Raw genomic sequence first — 19,417 nt, forward strand, 5'->3', positions numbered from 1 at the left:
GCTGTAGTCCTCACCCCTACTGTGAACAGGTGGAACTCGCAGCACATGGACTATCCAGACCAGCATACAAGGCAGAAGGAGATACCCCATGCTATCTGTCCTCCGACAGGTCTGTGGCACTGTCCACACCACACCCATTGATTTTTGAGACAGGGTTTCTGTGTGTACCCCCTGGCTGTCCTGGACTTTGTAGACCTCAAACTCATAGAGATCCACCTGCCTCTGCCTCCCTAAGTGCTGGGATTACAGGTATACACCACAGTGTGCGGACTGAAGATTATTTTTCTTTGTTTGTTTGTTTTAAGATTTTGAATCAATGGGCTGGAGAGATGGCTCAGCAGTTAAGAGCACTGGCTGCACTTCCAGAGGTCCTGAATTCAACTCCCAGGAACCACATTGGAATAACCATCTATACTAGGATTTGATGCCCTCTTCTGGCATGCATATGTACATGCAGATAAAATAAATAAAGAAATCTTCTTTTAAAAAGCATTTGAATGTGTGAGGAGGGCTAATTTTGTGTTTATAGTACTCATGATTGATCCTAGGGCCTCACACATGCTAGGCCAGCTCTACCTGAGCCATGCTCCCGGCTCCTATATTCTAGGAGCTCTAAAACCCTCAACAGGTGGCAAGGGTGGAAAGACACAGAAGAAAGAATAAACTTCTAGAAAAGGATGTATAATGCACTCTCCTAATAAACAGATCACAGTGATGCATGGAGCATATGCCTGTTATTCCAGCACTCTGCCAAGTGGAAGAGGATCAGGACAAGGTCAATCTCAGGGACATACGGAGATTGAGGGCACCCTGAATACCTGAGACCATCTCACCCCTCCTGATAGAGGGCCACACTCCTCACTGTTCACTCAATGTTTCACATACAGGACCTCAAACTCTCAGCAAGCTCCTCCCTATGCTCTAAGGCTAGGATTACTGGCAGTGTATGTATGCTATTACGCTTGGCCTTGAGTTCCTCATTCAGTCCTCCTACAGGGCAATGCTATAGGGCAGACAAAATGCTAGCTCCTGTTTATTGATGAGATGATGGAGCTTCTCCCATGCAGGCAGTGAGTGCTGGGACTACAGGAGCTCCAGGCTGGAAGCCTTCACTCCATCCTGACTTGCTGCAAAGAGAGCCCACGTGTGACAAAGCTAGACAGTTACATGGGTATGTGACCTGGGAAAATGTACTCTTGGGGCTCAACAACTTTTTTTTTAATTTTTATTTTTTTATAAACCCAAAGCATCCACGGCCAGATACTGAGCATAAAAGCCACCTGAAAACAAGTGCGGCCTGCTGCCCTGGGTGCAGCAGGATGGCTGCACTCTGAAGTTGCACAAAGCCCAGACACAATGCAAAGCACGGAGGCCTTGGAGTCCCAGTCCTGTCATCCGAGTCCTCCTCCCAGGGCATGCTGGCCTGCACTGAGTGAAGACACCAGATTTGTCATGTGGCATGTGCATGGCAGAAATGAGACTCCACTACATGGGGCATATTTGACTCCCAGAGCAACAGCTCTCTCTAGACGAGTTAAGAAGGAACCCAGCATTAAGAGCTTCACAGTGGGGGCAAGCAGAAAGGAACAAAGAAGGTGGTCATGGCAGTATGATCTTCAGGTAAAAGTAAGAGGCACTGTCAACCCTGGGATATACAAGACCCCATCTCAGAAACATACAAAATACCACTAACTGGGTCAAGGCTGTAACTCAGATGGAGAGTATACAAAACCTGGCTCCATCCCTACAACCACATAAATAACCTTGGCACTCAAAAGGGGAGGCAGCATCACTGGCTACATAGTGAATCTGAGGCCAACCTCAGCTACATGGGACCCTGTCTCAATACTTAAAAAAAAAAAAAAAATAGATTTTTTTTTTTTAAATTAAAAATTTAGAAGGGGGAGCTAATATACCTTTAATTTCAGCACTCAGGAGGAAGAGGCAGGCGGGTTTCTATGAGTTTGAGTTCCAGGACAGCCAGAGCTACATAGAGAGACCCTGTCTTGAAAAAACAAAAACAGCAAAAAAAAAAAAAACCAACCAAACAAAAAAAACCTGAGCTGGCAAGTGGGCAAAAGTGTTTGTCTGGTGTCTTAGTCACTGTTCTGTTGCTGTGAAGAAACACCACAACCACAGCAACATTTATTAATTTTAGAGGCACTTATCATCATGGCAGGAGCATCACGCAAGCTGAAGTTGGAGCTGAGCGCTACATCCTGTTGAACAAGAGAAGAGGGGGTGGAGGAGAAGAGAGGAAGAGGGAAATGGAGGGTGAAAGAGAGGGGGAGGGAGAGAGTGTGGAGGAGGAGAGAGAGAAACTCTGGGTCTGGTTTGGACTTCTGAAACCTCAAAATCCAGCCCCAGTGACACAGTTCCTCTAACAAGGCCACACCTCTTAATCCTTACAATCCTTTCAGATAGTGCTACTCCCTGCTGACTAAGCATTAAATATGAGTTTGTGAGAGCCATTTGTATTCAAACCACCACCACCACAACTGGTGACCCAGAACCTACGTAAGGATGAAAGGAGAGCGGTGGCTCCATACACAATGGTGCCCTCTCCTCCACACACAATGTAGCACTGCTCCTGCCACCACCCATAATAATAAATTTATTTTAAAATTAACAGAGCTGTGGCTCAGTGGTAGAGCATCAACTTGCACAAACAAGGTCTTAGGTTTTATTCTCAACACTTCAACAAACAAATAAAGGTAAAAATGAGACAAGAGTAATACCGTTAAGAAGAGCAGGCCACCACAGTGGTGGTGGTACAAACCTTTAATCCCAGCGCTTGGGAGGCAGAGGCAGGCGGATCTCTGTAAGTTCAAGGCTAGCCTGGTTTACAAAACAAGTTCTAGGTCACCCAAGAGAAACCCTGTCTCAGAGAAAAAAAAGGATGGGGGGGGGAAGGCCATGTCAGACAAGGTGTCCAGGCCAGCAGGCCTTCCTACTTGAGGTTCTTACAAGTTATGGGTACTTTGCTTACCACACAGCACCAACTTCTGGATGGGGCTGTCATCTAAACACAGAACTCAGCTGTTCCTGGGAGCCCTGCACACACAGCTTAAGGAGTTTCCTACCATATTCCATACAAACTCCTCCTAGCAGGTCAGGTGTGTGTAACTTCCTGCCTATAGAGGCATGCCTGTGAAAAACTTTTGGATTTTGGAGCACTGCCCACTTGGGGTTTTGAGCAAAGCAATGTGCAGCCTGTATTAAAGAACAAAATGCAGAGCCACCCTTGCTGTCAACTCAGCAAAGTCAAGACCAGCCATGGAACAGAGCTGGCAGAGGCATGCACAAATTCAGGGCCCTGCTCTGGGGGTGAAACACAAATGCAGGAGCTAAGCTGCACATCCATAAGTGATTTTCCCAAACTCCAGCCAGACTTCTGCTAACTGTGGGATCATTTTCAGACTGATACAGAAAGGCAGAAGAACTAATTATGTTTGTGCATGTGTATATGCCACAGTGCATGCAGGCATCAGAGGACAACCTGTAGAAGTCAGTTCTCATCCACCACGTAGGTTTCAGGAATCAAACTCAAATCATCAGGCTGAGTGGCAAGCAACTTTAGCAGTTGAACCATCTCTTTGGTCCTAATTTTTTTTTTTTTTTTTAAATAGCTGGGTATTGTCATACCCCTTTAATCCCAGCACTTGGAGGCAAACTTCTCAAATTCAAATGTTCACAGAGACAAGGGGTGGGTACTCATCCTCCTACCAGCACTGTCCAGTAAGTGGCAAAAGACACATATCAATAAAGATACAGATGGGAGTGGGCTGTTGAGATGGCTCAGCAGTTAAGACTGCTCTTCCAGAGGACCAGGGTTCAATTCCCAGCACCCACATGACAGCTCACAACTGTCTGTAACTCCAGTTCAAGGGGATCTGACACATTCACACAGGCATTCATGCAGGCAAAACACCAATGCACATAATTAAAAAAAAAAAAAGATAAAGATGGGAAAAAAGTACAAAGATGTTGGACACCATGAACCGTCAGAGAAACAGAAACTAAAACCCCTATGCAGCTCACACAGAAAGACAGGGCACTACAGAGTTGCTACGCAGGGAGGCTGCTGAAAATACAACAACTGGGCCTCTACTCTTCTTGTCGAAGAGTGGCTTGTAAGCCACCCTGTCAGCAGCCTACACACACATCTCCACCTGTCCTGCTGCAAGCCACACCATGGCAAACATTGAGGAAGCACATTAGACACAGCCCAAGGGCAAGCCAGTTATACCAGTCCTTGTAGGCTGAGGCGGGGGTATTACTAACTGTAGGGGAGCCTAGGCTCAGCACTTTCACCCCAAAAGAATACACTTGAAGGCCAAGTGTATTGTCAAACTAGAAATGAGACAGAAGGAAAAGGAGAGGAAAGGGGAGGAGCTGGGAGCACAGCCCTGAACTGGGGAAGCTGCTCAATGGTAAGACCCTTGCTGTGAAAGCATGGATAGAGTCTTGACTCAGATCCCTAGCATGAACATTTAATAGAAAACAAAAAGTTGAGTATGATCCAACATATGTGTTATGTGTTGAGGAGATATAGGGTCCAGAGCTGACTGGGTAGCCAGTCTAGCCATCAATGAGCCCTAGGTCCATTTAGAGATTGTCTCAAAAGATAAGGCTGGGCCAGTGGCTTGGCTCAGTCTGTAAGGGCTCCTGTCACCAAGCCTAACAACCTTAGCTTGATCCCTGGACCCTCCACGGTAGAAGCCAACCTCTGACCTCCACAGAAGCACTGTGACAGTCTTGTGGACAAACACACATATATTAATTAATTAAAACAAAACAAAACAAAACAAAACACCTTAAAGACAAGGTTGAGAGCAATAGGAGACACCAACATTACTCTCTCAGCCTCCACATACATAAGCACACACATGTACTTGCATATACTGAGGCACACACAAAAAATAAAGTCAAAACTGGATGATGGATTTAAGTGCAAAACATACACATAAAAGGAAAATGGGCTAATCCAGAAAACCACTACACAGACCCTATGGCCACACTCAGCAACTGGAGACAATCACAACAGGCCAGTCCCAAAGGTTGTCTTACTGCCAGGTTAAAGCCACAGCAACAGCTAGCTGCTGTCTGCTGGGGACTTGGGGGAAGGAGGAAAGTAGGAACACTGGCATGGAGTGAGGAGTGCTCCCATGGATCTCTGTGCCACTGTCACAAGTGCACTTGACTACACAACCTCAGTGTTTGTCTCTGTGTCTGCAAGTGTGCGCACATGCATGCACGAACACAAACACAAGCATACACACACTCTTGCGCCCAGGCTCACAAGCCAAGATCAAGGTCATTCTTAGCTATGCATCAAGTTAGAGGTCACCCTTAGCCACTTGCAATCCCATCTCAAAAACCAAGAAGACCTTGGAATTAAAAAATGGATCTGAGCTAGGCATGGTGGTATTTGCTGTATCCCACTGAGCTGAGGCTGAGGCAAGAGAAATGGGGCTGAAATCCAGACTACCCTCGGCCACATAATGAAAAACAAAACATAAAAACTAAAGTCAGGCAGTGGTGGCACACATCTTTAATCCCAGCACTTGGGAGGTAGAGATAGGCAGATCTCTGAGTTCAAGGCCAGCCTGGCCTTAATATTGAGTTCTAGGACTGCCAAGGCCACACAGAGAAACCCTGTCTCAAAAAAACCCACAAAAACTGCGTGTGGCTGGATGAGGGGGCTTGGAAGGATGGGGCTATCTGTGGTGAGTTCAGGCCATCACCCAGCCCTTTCTCTCCCTCTAGAGTGTTCGGGCCTCTGTGTAGAAGACCATGGGAAGGTACTTCACTCTGCCAGGAACCTGGACAGCCAGGCTACTGACCTGACGATCTTGGGAGAGAATTTTTCAAGCAACAAGACCAGGCTCTTATCCAATAGCGAAGAAGTGCCTTTTTGTGCAGGGTAAGGCTGGTAAAGGAGAGAAGTGCTGAGTCTGCTGGAAGCCCTGGGTTCCAGCGCTAGCACTGCAAACAGAAAACCCCAGCACAGGTGCTCACATTTGCACCCCAGCTACAGTAGTGGCCTGAAGTAAACCAGAAAAACCTGTCCTGATGTGCAGGGCAGGATGGATGTTTCTCTCCTGAAGTAAAAAAAGGATGGACAGGGACAATAAGCATCGGAGGACTAACCAAGCCAATAGATGCCCGAGAGTGACAGAGCACAGCAGAAATGATACCTAAGCCTGGAACACAACTGCCAAGTACTGGCCAAGTGAGAAGTGAGGACATGGAACCCAGTAGGCTCAAGGTCCTGCTTCCATTCCCAGCACCACAGAGAAGCAGCAGAGGTTGAAAGCTAACATGGCAGCAGAGGGCAGGGCACGCTGACCGGGAGAGCTTTCTGGAGTAGCTCACTTGCTTTTTCCATGTTCTCTGGAGTTCCAGATTTTTGCCACCTTTCTCTGTCACACCAAGGGGTTAAATCAGAAAGTGATGATCAGTCTCCAGACTCACCTCATGCAAAAACAGGCAATTGGTTCCTCAGAACAGCTGACCCAGGCTTCCACACAGGCATGGGAACTGGGGCTGAGGGAGAAAGCGTGTGACCTTGCTTGACAGAGCCCCAGGAGTCAGAAAAAAGAAAAAAAAAAAAAAAGCAGCCAGGGATTCTGGAGCTCCAGGGGAGGCCAAATCTGGCCCATCAAGGAACACTGCACAATCATCAGCCTTCCTAAATGATAAGAGCAAAAATAAAATAACATAGGCACAAGGGGATAAATATCCCCAGGCCTTCAACATTCATTCCAGGGACACTAGCTTGGCCTAGAGCTCTGGGCTGGGTACTTAGCAGGCTGTGTGTAAGAACAGGGTTGGGAGGGAGCTCCAGAGCAGGCAACCAATGTTGACTCCAATGTGGCACCCTCAGACATGGGACTTTCACAAGTTACCTGACTACTATGGGTCTCAGCTTCTTCTTCTGCAATAAACAGACTCTTTCTAGAGAGGCTGGGGGTATGGCTTGTCAGTAAAGCACAGCCTGGCAAATGGAAGGGCCCATCCACAGCACCAAGACCAACAACCAAGACCTACAACTATTGTGGATGTTTTGGTTTATGGTATGTAAACATGTTTTTGTTAAAATTCCAAGTTGAAGATTTTAGTTTGTCCACACCTGTGAAGTCTCTTGTGAGGAGTGTGGTCTTTGCCAGGAGGAATTAGTTGAATTATGAGAACTTTGAGTTGTATAAATATGACAGAGGAAGGAGGAGCAGCTGCCTGGAGGAGAACTGCTTGCTGTTGGTTTGTTCTGCTACTGCATTTGCTGTTTGCTGATTTGCTGGTCACCTGGACTTCTGGATTTCTGGACGACTGGTATCGGTATTGCTCCCAAATTAATCCTACAACCCTACCAAGCAGGAAGTAGCAGAGAGAACTCTGCCCCCTGTCCTCCTAACCTTCTTTCCCTCCTACTTGATGTTGGGGGGGGGTTAGAAGGGAATTAGAAGCATTTAATAACCCTAAATAAAGCAGGTTTGTTAAAAAAAAAATCATGGCATGTGATTCAAGAAAGTGTTCCTAAATCCCCTAGAAGTAAGAAATGAGACCAGGGAGGAAGATGTATACCTCAGCACTTTCTTCCAGGACATGAGATTTGGAATATCAAGGCCAGTCAGCAAAGTCAAGTGGAGCCAAAAGAGGAGCACAGTAGGACTGTGGGATGCTGGCTCACCAGCCCAGACTCACTTTGAGGAGGCAGGCACTTTACCACTGAGCTACATCTCCAGCCCCTTGCCAAGAGAATGCAAGACATGGAAGGTTCTGGTGCCAGGGAGAAATTAGAAGATCCCCACAGTGGTGGTTAGGAAATAAGACTGATAGAGGGTACGACAGGCCCAGACTCCACCGTACTCCACAGAGAACTGCCAAGTTTAGGAAGTAGCCAATTCCAGAGTCCAGCAGGCCCCAGAAGAGTAGGGGAAGCCAAAATCCCAAGCAGAGAGAAGCAAGGGAAGTGGCTGAAAGAGGAGGCCGTGCCCTAGCGCTTAGGCTCTGTCCCAGCATCTCTGAAAAAGAAAGGGTCCCTGGGAGTCTGCTGGCACTCATGTGCAATCCAGTCTGAGGACAAGACTGCAGGTCATGATGAAGTTGGGGAAAAGAGAACAAGGGGCAAGGGAAACATCCCCTGGAGTTGGCAGAGAAAGAAAAGCAGGGACTCTTGCCGGTCCTGTGGCTGGAGGCTCAACCATACCACAACCTTCTGTTCAGAACACCTCAGCCAAATGGTGTCCCAGAATCCTCCCTCCTCTGCCTCTCCTATGATCCTTTGTGAGCTAGGAGGCTTACTCCAAGAGCTTGGTAGGGCCTTGTCTTACTACTGGGTGATGGAACACCTGTATGTGAGCTTCAAGGGCAGGCACAGAGGACTTGGAAACATGGCTCAGCCTTTAAGAGTGCTTCCTGCTCTTGCAGAGGGTCTAGCTTAGAGCTCCAGTTCTAGGGGATCCAATACTCTCTTGCTTAAACAGGCACCTCAGGCAGATATACATGCAAGCAAATGCACACACACACAAATCTTAAGGAAAAAAGGGCGTAACTATAGAAACTGAGGAGGTGGTTCACATCTGCAACCCCAGCACTTAGGAGGCTGAGGCAGAAGTTCTTGCCATGAGTTCAAGGACAGCTTGTGCAACTTAGTACCAGTGAGATGGTTCAGTAAATAAGGATGCTTGTCATCAAGCCTGGGGACTTTAGTTTGATGCCCAGGACCCACAGGGTGGAAGCAGAGAACCAACTCTCAGGTTATACTGTGACCTCCACACAAATACTATATGCACACATGCTCACACACATAAATGTAAGGATTGCTCAGTGGGTAGTTGCCTACACCCTGAACCACCCAACCCTCTGTACACTGTCCCTGTAAAAATAGGTGTGAGAGTTGTGGGCCAGGCCTTCTGCTAGCAAAGAAATAGGAAGCAGTCAGTTATTGTCTGTGATCACAGTACTCCCAAAGCTAAGGCAGGAGAAGCAGCAGAAGTTTAAGGCAAGCCTGGGTTACACAGCAAGACTCCAGAGTCAGATGGATATCAACACGGGACAGTTGTCCTCTGACTGTCACATGTGCCCATATGCCCACACGCCCACACACATACACACACAGGGATAAACTAATAAACATAAAAAAAAAATTAAGAATCACCACAAAAACATAAGAGTGGATAGAGGGAAGCAACTTAGAAGGCACTTGTGAGCCACTGCAGGCCATGATCCTCAAGTGCTGGTTCAACTCCTGTTTCCACCCACAGCTCCATCCCACACAGGGAAGAGAGGTCACGTGGGAGCTGCTTCAGGTGCAGTCACAGTCACAGTCCGTATACCCACTTAGATCACACTTCCTGAGTGATGGGCACTGAGCAAGTAGCCTGTCCTCCCATTGGCAACAGGTCTGACAGAGACAGCAAACAGACATGCAGGTGTGTTCTGTGGGCCAAGAGGGAGGCTGTGGGTTGTGTGAGGCACACATGGTTGTGTGCCACGACTAGGAAAGGCTTCTGGGAAGGATGACATCTGATCTGCTGCTGAAGGAAAGGAAGGAACCAGGAGCTGAACCAAAGGAGGGGAAAAGGTTGGAGTGCTTCAGTAAAAAGGACAGCTCTCAGGGACATCATGATGGCACAGCTGATATGCAAGGAACAGAGAACTGGCTACATTGTGGTGCCAAGGAGAGCATGTGGCAGGCAAGTCAGAAGCTTATGTACACCTGGGAAAAGAGAATCAGGATTCTATTCCAGAAGGTTCTACGAAGATGAATCTCATGTTCTCACTTCTGTCACCTCACTCTGACAAAATACCATCCTATTCTGTAACTATTTTATTAATAAAATAGAAACCCCCCTCCCCAAAACAGGGTCTCATTATATAGCCCAGGCTTGCCTAGAACTTTCTGTTAGAGGAGTGCTAGCTGAGAGTTAACAGCATGCACAGCCAGGAACCTTTTTCTTGATATTTTGGTGTTTAGGAAAAATTGACAGCATCTATCCAATTCTCATGCACTCAATAGCCATCAGCTACTACTACCATGGCTCAAATTAAAAAAAAAAAAAAAAAAAAAAAAAAAAAAGAAAGAAACATGGCTACCAAACATGGCTAATGTCAAAATTAGGAAATTCGAAAAGACCTTCTCAAAAAGCCAGAGTAATAACTGGGATGGAGAGAACTCAGTTGGTAACATGCTTGCCCTGAACACATGAGAGTCATATGGGTGCTGGTGAGATGGCTGAGCAGTTAAGAGCACTGGCTGCTCTTCCGGAGGTCCTGAATTCAATTCCCAGCACCACATGGTGGCTCACAACCATCTGCAATGGAATCTGACTCCCTCTTCTGGTGTGCATGAAAGCAGAGTGCTCATATACTTAAATTAAACAAATAAATCTAAAAAAAAAAAAGTTGCCACATGATGTTGTGTGCTTGTAATCTAGAAGCTGCAGAGGTGAATATAGGAGGTTCCCTGGGCTTGCCGGCCAGCTAGTGAGAGCCTGTCACAAAAGAGGTGGACACCAACAGTTGTCCACTGGTCTCTGAAAACATAAGTGCACACACACACACACACTTTTAACAAGAAAGCAAAGCCAAAAGCACTTGCTCCTTAATGGCTTTAGCAGAGACATCACTTCCTTCCCCTGAGCCTACACAGTAGTACCTGCCTACTAACAATGACACATTATGTCCAGGCATGACAGAATGCACCTGCAGTCCTGACTACTCAGAAGCCTGGAGCAGGAGGATGGAGTGAGACCAGCAATTGGAAGCCAGCCTGGGGCGACACAGCAAGGCTCCATTTCAACACATACCTCACATCTGCCTGGTCCTTAACCATTTACAGAAGACATTCACAGGTGCTGTAGGAACATGTTAATTAATAACCACTGGTCTCTGTTAATTTAGTGAGAAGGCTTCAGAGTGCCTAGTTCTTCCAGGACTTAAGCCTGTACTTCACTCTTCTTCAGACCATGTGACTTGGGCACCAGCCTGCCCAACAGTTCTTACCAGCTTTGGCACTCATAGTGGCTGTGGTACTTTGAAAGACAATTCTATCAAAGTGCTTACAATATGCTGGGGGGGGGGGGGGAGAACACAAACGGGTTATTTGGCAAATTAGCAAAACAGAAGTATTTTCTACTTCTTAAGGGTCTCACCTCCTGGAAACCAGCGACCTTCTCAGTGGGAGACTGCTGCACTCCTAGCACCTAGTCCTAAACACCCAAATTTAATGATGGTAACAAAAGAGCTTCCAATGCATTAGGCAAAATGTGCTTTCCACAGTTCTTCACCTTCCGCTAATGTATTTTATAGCTCTATTTTCCAAATGAGGTAATTGATGTGTACGAGGCCAAGAAGCCTACTTCAAGGACACTCAGGAAGAGCTGGGGCCATGATCTGCACATAAAATGCTTCCTCACTGGTAACCATGACCCTGTGCAAGACGATTCTAGCAAAGTGCTTATAATATGCTGTGGGAGACAAACGTGTCACTTGCCATTAGCAAAATAGTATTTCCTACTTCTTAAGCGTCTCACCTCCAGAAGCCCAGAGACCTTGCCAGTGGGAGAGGGCTAAGCTCCCAGCACCTGGCCCTGTGCACGTTAGAGGGGCGGAAGAATGAATGAATGTCTCAGCCTAGAAGCACAGCAGCCCTCTCGTGGCTTTTCTGTACGTCCCTATGGCGTTTGATATGCTTAAGAAAAGCATCAGGCAACTCTGAGGAAGCAGGTTGGCGCCCACCACCCTGGGGGCCAGGGATCCGCGCTTTTCGCTCCGTGCGGGGCAGCGGAAGCGGCTTCCCGGGGAAAGAGAGCTGGGCAGCGGGAGACGCTGCGGGCGTGTCCCGGATCCCCGCACGGCTCCAAGCAGAGACACCATCCGCCCGGACACTAGAGCCCGCGGGGAGACAAAGGCTGGAGGCTGGGCCCACCACCCTCGTCCACCTCCGCGGAAACGAAGGGCGACGAGGCTCGCAGGCCCCAGGAGGAGCAGACAGCCGCGGCGGCCGCGCCCCGTCACCACCTCGCAGCCGCTTGGAGGGTCGCCGGGCGCGACAGTCCGCGGGCCGCGCCGGCCTGTCACCTTCAGGGCCGCCCGGCCCCGCCGCTCCGCAGCCGGAGCCGTCAGCGCGCGCCTCCGCTGCCGCGTTCCATGGAACCGCGCTTTCGCCACCTCTTGCCCTTTCCGCGGCACCCGCCGTGCGCACTGCCCCGCGGCGCGCCCCAGCACTATACCTGCTGTGAGAGGGGTACTAGCGGCGCCGCCATCTTCCTGCGGACTCGGGCTCCCGAGCGCCGGAGGGGCGGGGGCGGAGCCGCGCCTGCGCACTAGGACGAAGGAGAGCTGTGATGCGCGCGCAGCCCGACCAGCGCGGTGACAAGCCTGAGCGCTAGCGTACAAGAGTACACATGCGCAGATGGGAATTCACTGGCCTCACGTGCGCATTTTTGCAGTAGGAAGCCAGAGCCTTGGGCACAACCTGTCCGGAGTGGGCGCGACTGTTCGGGCTGGGGGCCGAGCCTTGATGGCCCACTAACTGGAGTGGGCTGGGCGCGGTGGTCTGGAGAGCGGAGCCTAAAGCGCGGCCGGCCTGGAGACGTCTGGGCGATTATGGTTGGGGGCGGAGCCTTGGTGAGGAAGCTCTGGCTTGTAGTCTAACTGGAGTGGGCGGGCGGGGTGACATCAAGGGCGGAGTCTAAAGCACGGAGTCTGTCCTGAAGGACGGAGCCTCGACCTCAGTTTTCCAGGGTAGACCTGGGTGTGGGGCCCTGCATCGGGGCATCGTGAACATAGAGGGCCTGGACTGGCCCAGGTAGTTGGTTTTGGGGCAAGGCCTCATGTTCATAGCCTGATTGGAGCGGCTGGAAGGAGCGCGGGGCGGGGCGGGGCGTTGGCCGCTGGCCTGGGGATGCTCTGGGCTTCTGTTCCTAGCCCGGTGTGCGCCTCCCTACCTGGGTGTGTGAATCTGAGCTTGGTTAAATCCGTGCACGGTCTGGATCTCTCTACGCAGGCAGCCCCTACAGACTGGAGTGGGCCGGGCGCTGAACGCTTCCCAAGGAGATGGGGACAGATGGGCCAGTGACACCGACCAAAGTATTACAGTCCAGCTTGGGCCCTGTTCGGTGTTGGTACCACCCAGGACGCTTGTTAAACAGACTTGGGTTCTGATTGCTTGCAGATGTGTGTGTGTGGTCTGACATGTTAGTGGGGTTTTGTTTTAATGTATGTCTGTGCCTGCTGCATGAAAGCTGATGGCTGCAGAAGAAAGGTTATTGGATGCTCTTGAGCTGGAGTTAAGAGCATTTAGGAGGCCCTCCCCCACATGAGTGGGAACCGAACTTGGGTCTCTGGAAAAGCAACAAGCACACTTAACCAAAGAACCATCTCTTTAGCTACCCTGGCATTTCTTTTTTAGTTATATTTTAAAATATGTTGCCTGAATGAATAGATGTGCTTCACCTGCATGCCCGGTGCCCACAGACGTCAGAAGGCATAGGATTCCCTGGAACTGGAGTTTCCAATGGTTATAAACTACCACATAGAAGCTGGGAACCAAACCGGGGTCCTCTGAAAGAGCAAAAAGTACTCGTAACTAACCACAGAACCATCTCTCTGGCCCCTGTAGGTATGTGGGAGTCGGAGGACAACTTCTGTGGAGGTTAGGTCTCCCCTTCCACCATGAGTCCCAGAGATAGAACTCAGGTTGTTAGTTAGCATTGGTGGCAAGCATCTTGAGCCATCTTGTTGGCCCCTTAGGATGTCTTCATTCAAATCACTGCACAAGTGCACAAGAGTGTACACCACCATGTTCATCCCGCTTGGCTTGATTTCTTGAGGTACTTGTGACTGATCCTGCCAGCTAGACAAGATCTTGAATCACATAGGAGACAAAGCTTTGGGGGGACACCTGTGAATTTCTAGACTAAGCTGAGGAAGGAAGACCCACCACTCCATATGCTGGTGTCTAAGGCTAATGACAGGAGAAAGTGAGATGAACAGCTCTGCATCCTGACTGTGGCTCTGTGTGACCAGCTGTGTCAACACAGACATAACATAAACCTTTGTTTCTGTGAACATAAGTCCAGGTGCCTGCAGAGGCCAGAAGAGGGCATCAGATCCCCTGAAGCTGAAGGTTGTCTGGTGCCTGAGGTGGGAACTGGGAGTTGAGTGAGATTGTCTGGAAGAACAGCAAGCGCTCTTAATCATAGAGCACTTAATCATCTCTCTAGACCAAAAAAAAAAAAAAAAAGTATGCCAGGCTTGGTGATGCATGCCTTTAATCTCATCACTCAGGCAGAGGCAGAGGCAGGAGGATCTCTGTGGGTTGGAGGCCAGCCTGGTCTACAAAATGAGTCCAGGACAGATAAGGCTACACAGAGAAACCCTGTCTCAAAACAACAAAAACCTGCGCGCACACACACAATAAAGTTTTTGGCCAGGTGTGGTAGCACATACCTTTAATCCCAGCACTCAGTATACAGAGAAGGATTGTTTGAAGCCAGCCTGGTATAGGAGCTATAAGCTAGACAAAATTACATAGTGAAACAATTTTTTTATGGAAAGGCCAAAATTACATAGTGAAACAAATTTTTTAAAAGAAATATAGCCATCCCTGGATGTGAGAATTATTTTCTTATCAGAGGTGGCTACTGTCTTAGTTTGTTTTTTGTTTTGGTTTTCCCAGACAGTTTCTCAGTGTAGCCTTGTATATCCTGGAATCACTTTGTAGACAAAGCTGGCCTCGAACTCACAGAGATCTGCCTGCCTCTGCTTTCCTGAGTGCTGGGATTAAAGGTGTGCACCACTATGCCCAGCTATCTTAGTTACTTTCCTATTGCTTTAAGACACCACAACCAAGGCAACTTATAGAAGAGTCTGAGTTTCAGAGTCTAAATTTTAGAGTCCATGACCATCATGGTGGGGAATATGGCAGCAGGCAGGTAAGCATGGCACTGGAACAGTATTAGCTGAAAGCTTATATCTACTCCAGAGACAGCAGAGAGACACTGAGCATAGACTTTTAAAACCTCAGAACCCACCCGTGTGGGGCAGATGAACCATGCAACCAGGGGAACCGGCCTGGAGCAAGAGTGAGGTTGAGATGTGTCCAAACCACAAAAATCACATCTTGAGACAGGTAGGAGTAATGATCACTCTCTCTCTGTTCTGGGCTTGTATGTCCCAGTGTGTGTGGTCTTCCAACCCTACCTCCACCATCCCTTGAGGTAGTCACATAGATTGGTGACCAGATTTCAGGTTTCCTCATAAAAACATGCCCAGCTAGCACCGGAATTCCTATCAATACAAATAAAGTATTCCCAGCACCTCAGCTGCAGCCAGTGAATTACACTCACCCAAAACCCCCTACCCGCTTCCCCAAGGTTTGTGTAGCCCTATTACCCCCAGTAAAGAAGAGCTGTCTCACTGAAAAGGTTGTATTGTTAAGCCCAGCAAGAGCCTAAATATAAGAAGGTATGAAGAGAACTCAGGAAACTAATCATCCATCAATGCAAAAATGCAAAAGACTCCTCTTGACCATTGCACAATGGGGTCACCCCTGCTGGTCAGCTAGGAGTGGCACCGGGAGACAAAGACCTTGTGTTTTTAAAAGACACAAGGCGGGAATCTCCTGGGGTTGCCTTCTTGGCAATTTAGGGTTGGATGAAGTGTTTAAATTTTAAAATAATTGGTCAGTTTCTGGTCAACCTTAGGTCCAGTCAGCCCTGTCGTAAATATCTGATCGTCAAGTCAGTTTGGAATTTCCTGCCATCCACAGTTAAATGTGGGAGGGTGATTAACTCATCCCATGTCTGTTCTGAGGAGTGGGGGCTACAGGCTTTGGATCAAAGGTCAGGAGAAGGATTGGGGCCATTTGGCCCAGTTTCCAAACAAAGTCCATCTCACTGGCACCAGCCGGTGATTTTCTCTCCATTTAGTAGAGATCTCTGCTTGTTCTCATATCTCTGCCCTCACAGATGGCTAATGTCAGGAACTTTTACATTCCTCGGTTCTCTGGAGAAGCACTAAGAGGCTTTAATTAACATGGGCCTAAAACTTGCAAATATAAGTTATAAGGCAATTAAAAGAAACACAGGTTACAATGTTAGTCTGATTCTTTCAGTATCACTGAAAGAGCTATATTGGAGAAGGCTTCCTACCCCCAGCACTTACTGCTGAATGGAGATCCCGATAACCTCTCCACCCTTTGACTCTTCCTTTAAGTCCAGCATTTAAATGTATCAGTGCCTGGATATACCAAAGGGCTCCAGAACGACACACTCCCAGCAACTCTTTCAAATAGTGCCACTCCTTAACATTTCAATACATATGAGCCTATGGGTGCTATTCTTATTCAAACATAGACGAAACACTTACATACATAAACCCTTAAAATAATTTAATAGACAAATAGAGGAGCTAGAAAGATGGCTGAGTGGTTAAAAACACTGGCTGGTCTTTCAGAGGACTTGAGTTCAGTTCCTAAAACCTATGTCAGGTGACTCACAACCAGTTGTAACTCCAGCTCCAGGAGATGCCATGCCCTCTTCTGGTCTCCATGGGCAACTATATGTGGTACAAGACAAACACAGACACACAAATTCTTTTTTAAATTAATATGTCCTTAAAAGTAAAACAAAATATTTTAATTTAGTTTACCCTCATAACTTAAACTTTTATATCCTCAGACCTTCCATAAACTTTACATCTTTCTATCTAGTTATTTAATGTAAGACACAGGCAACTAACATGAAGCCTATGAGCAAGACAAACCTGTTTGCCTTTCTAAAGAAAAGATATAGTACCTAGTAGTTCTAACTAGCTAATGAACTGACCAATGGGCTAACAGTAGATCTAATTGTTTGCTCTTTAGCTGTATAAAGTTACCATAAGCTTAGCCTAGCCATCATTGTGATCAGAGACCTGAGAAGGATAATATAAGCCAAATAAATGTACCAATCAAAATGACAGAGATGACAAGTCCATCACCTAAGTAGTGACCCTAGCTCCTGTGGTCTTATGGCATCCTGAGTAGAGGCGATTCAGCCATCAGGCACAGAAGATGAGAAACTGCTTCTGTGGAAAAAGGAACATGAGAGATTGACCTCACTGCTGGAGCCCAACAGCAGAGTTGAACAGTTTTTGAGTCAGGAGTGAGGATTAAAATTAATAAACCAACACACAACACATGGGACCTTTCCGTCTAGTAGACGCTAGATGCCTTGCTTTATTCCAGACTCCTTGCAAGCCAGAGTAAAAGCACCTCAGCACAATGAGTTAAATTCACAAGGAAGTGAAACAAGAGGGGTGATTTTGACAAGGTATCCCACTTGCTGTCTCAAATAAAAGGAGATAGACTTGGAAATTCTTCACTGACTCCAGTGAAGGTCAGGGTAAAAGCAGTCTTTCCGATGATATCTAACTATCAAAGCAGCTGGTAGACCAGCGGCTCCCAACAACCTCACTTCACCTCCTGCAATGTGAAACAGTAATTCTCCAGGTGTCCACAGCTTTGTCCAGTTTTAGGCTGGGCCCTAGCAGTGGGTCAGTTGAGGCAGTCTTGCCCAGTGGTTAGCATACCACAATCCAGAGTCACCATTATCTGTCATTGTGCCCAAATCTTCTCAAGACCTTAGAGGAGCTACTGCCAAGATTTTGGGACTCTCTGTCACAATAAGCTTACACAGGTTATAATGCCATATTCATCAGATCTGACAAGCTTGAGGGCCAGCATATCTGAGTTACTCTTTGTCTATCTTTAGTTATCTACTCTAAATTGCATCCAATGAAACAATGCTATAACCTTTAATTCTGGCATATTACGTAGATGTGTGTTTTAGGACTATCTATTTTAAGTAGACCTACATAGGCAAACTTCATAGTTACCCATCCTAGGCTTAACCTTAAAAAACTAAAAAAAAAACAAAACAAAAAACAGAGAGAGAGAGACTAGGTAAAGCTTAATCTTGTACTGAAAGCAGTCCTTAGCATAACTTTAAATCTGCTTTTCTGAACTAAAATCAAAACAAAACTTTCAATCAGACAAAGTTCATAGAGTGGCTAGCAAATTTTGCTGATCTTACCACATTGCATTAAAACTGAACATCAAAAAGCTTAAAAGGACAAAAGTTGCACTTGGCACGAACTTAACACAGGGCACTGAACACAGCTGGCAGCTGTAAACAAAGATGGTCGCAAAACCATGGCTCCACCCTCTTTATCTCTGAACCAACATGGCGGCTAGCCACATGTTGCTGCAGGCAGAGGCCAGCAATTCAAAACATAGTCAATAGGTGTCACCGATAGTATTGCTACCTCCCATGATATAGCAACCTCAGTTCTTGAACCCCAAAAGACCAGGAATAAATAGACATAGACTCCGCGGTTTTTTTAATTGTATACGCGTTCAAACATGGGACACAAACCTCCGGTGGAAACAGAAGAGGAATGCGACCCTGAGATCTAGGGGTACAGAGTTTTTAAGGGAAAAAAAACGCAAGCAGTGACGTACATGCTTTGGCATTACATGATTGGGTAAAGGAAATTGACCTTTGAAATGATTTGTCCACTTTAGGCGGCAAGACTACAAACAGTTCTGGCCTGGTCATATGGGCTGGTTTCCTAGCAACTGTATAAATTAGAATGCAGTAAGATAAATTCTTCCCCTCAGGGCATTGCTGGACAAGTCTCCACCCAGTTAGCCTTAGATCAGGCCTTAAACTTTAATAATAGCCACTGATTTTTAATCTTTTGGTCTCTCAATCCCCCCTTCCCATGATCATTTGAAGACCCAATCTTGGGTCTTCCAGATATGACCTCTTGTATCCTATAGATTTACCTTTTTACAATGGGATCTGAGTACAATTAGCTTTATTGCCTTAAACTTTAAAAGTAGCCACTGATTTTTAATCTTTTGGTCTCTCAGCAAGCATGGTGGAACATTTACAACTTCCCATAACCAAAAGTTCTAACATTGTAATCAAATAAGTTTTAGAACCAAGTACATAACAGAACAGTACAGAACAATTTTAAACTGCAGGAAATAGTCCAAACCTATTGGCCAGAAAGAAACTGCATAAATATATTCAATCAGGAACTGGCAGTCAGGCATATATTCCATATAATAGTTAACAAGGACTTGAATACAACCCTGCATAACCCTGGGCTTACATGGAGCTGCAGTCTTCATCCCCCCTTTAAAGAGCATAAGAAAACATTTTGCATTGAAGAATCACCAGCCTTTTAAAAGAAGAACAACATATTTTACAGTGTTTTCTCAAATCATATTTGCAGGTATGAAGAACCAAAGCAAATACAGTTCATATGCCCTCTGGCTTTCCATACACGCTCTGACCTTCTATAACATTCTATACACCTTTAGGTTAGCTTTTCCTAGCTCTGTTCTTTCAATTTG

The 19,417-nt window shown here is 47.0% G+C and overlaps 1 protein-coding gene across 8 annotated transcripts in view; it reads right to left on the bottom strand.

Moving 5' to 3' along the window:
* The window catches only part of Eps15l1 (epidermal growth factor receptor pathway substrate 15 like 1), an 80,659-nt gene extending 68,254 nt beyond the window's left edge, over window positions 1-12,405 (bottom strand). For 6 of the 8 annotated variants that reach the window (XM_060387357.1, XM_021653830.2, XM_021653826.2 and 3 more), the window contains exon 1: window positions 12,240-12,405. In XM_060387357.1, coding sequence (XP_060243340.1) covers window positions 12,240-12,272 — 33 coding nt within the window. In that variant the 5' untranslated portion in view covers window positions 12,273-12,405. Of the gene's footprint in view, window positions 1-6,477; window positions 6,528-12,239 lie in introns of those variants that run through there. The other 2 variants (XM_060387359.1, XM_060387358.1) reach the window with 1 other exon arrangement.
* Between the last annotated feature and the right edge of the window lie 7,012 nt (window positions 12,406-19,417).

Source organism: Meriones unguiculatus, chromosome 7, assembly GCF_030254825.1.
Source record: "Meriones unguiculatus strain TT.TT164.6M chromosome 7, Bangor_MerUng_6.1, whole genome shotgun sequence".
NCBI classification, from domain to species: Eukaryota; Metazoa; Chordata; class Mammalia; order Rodentia; family Muridae; genus Meriones; species Meriones unguiculatus.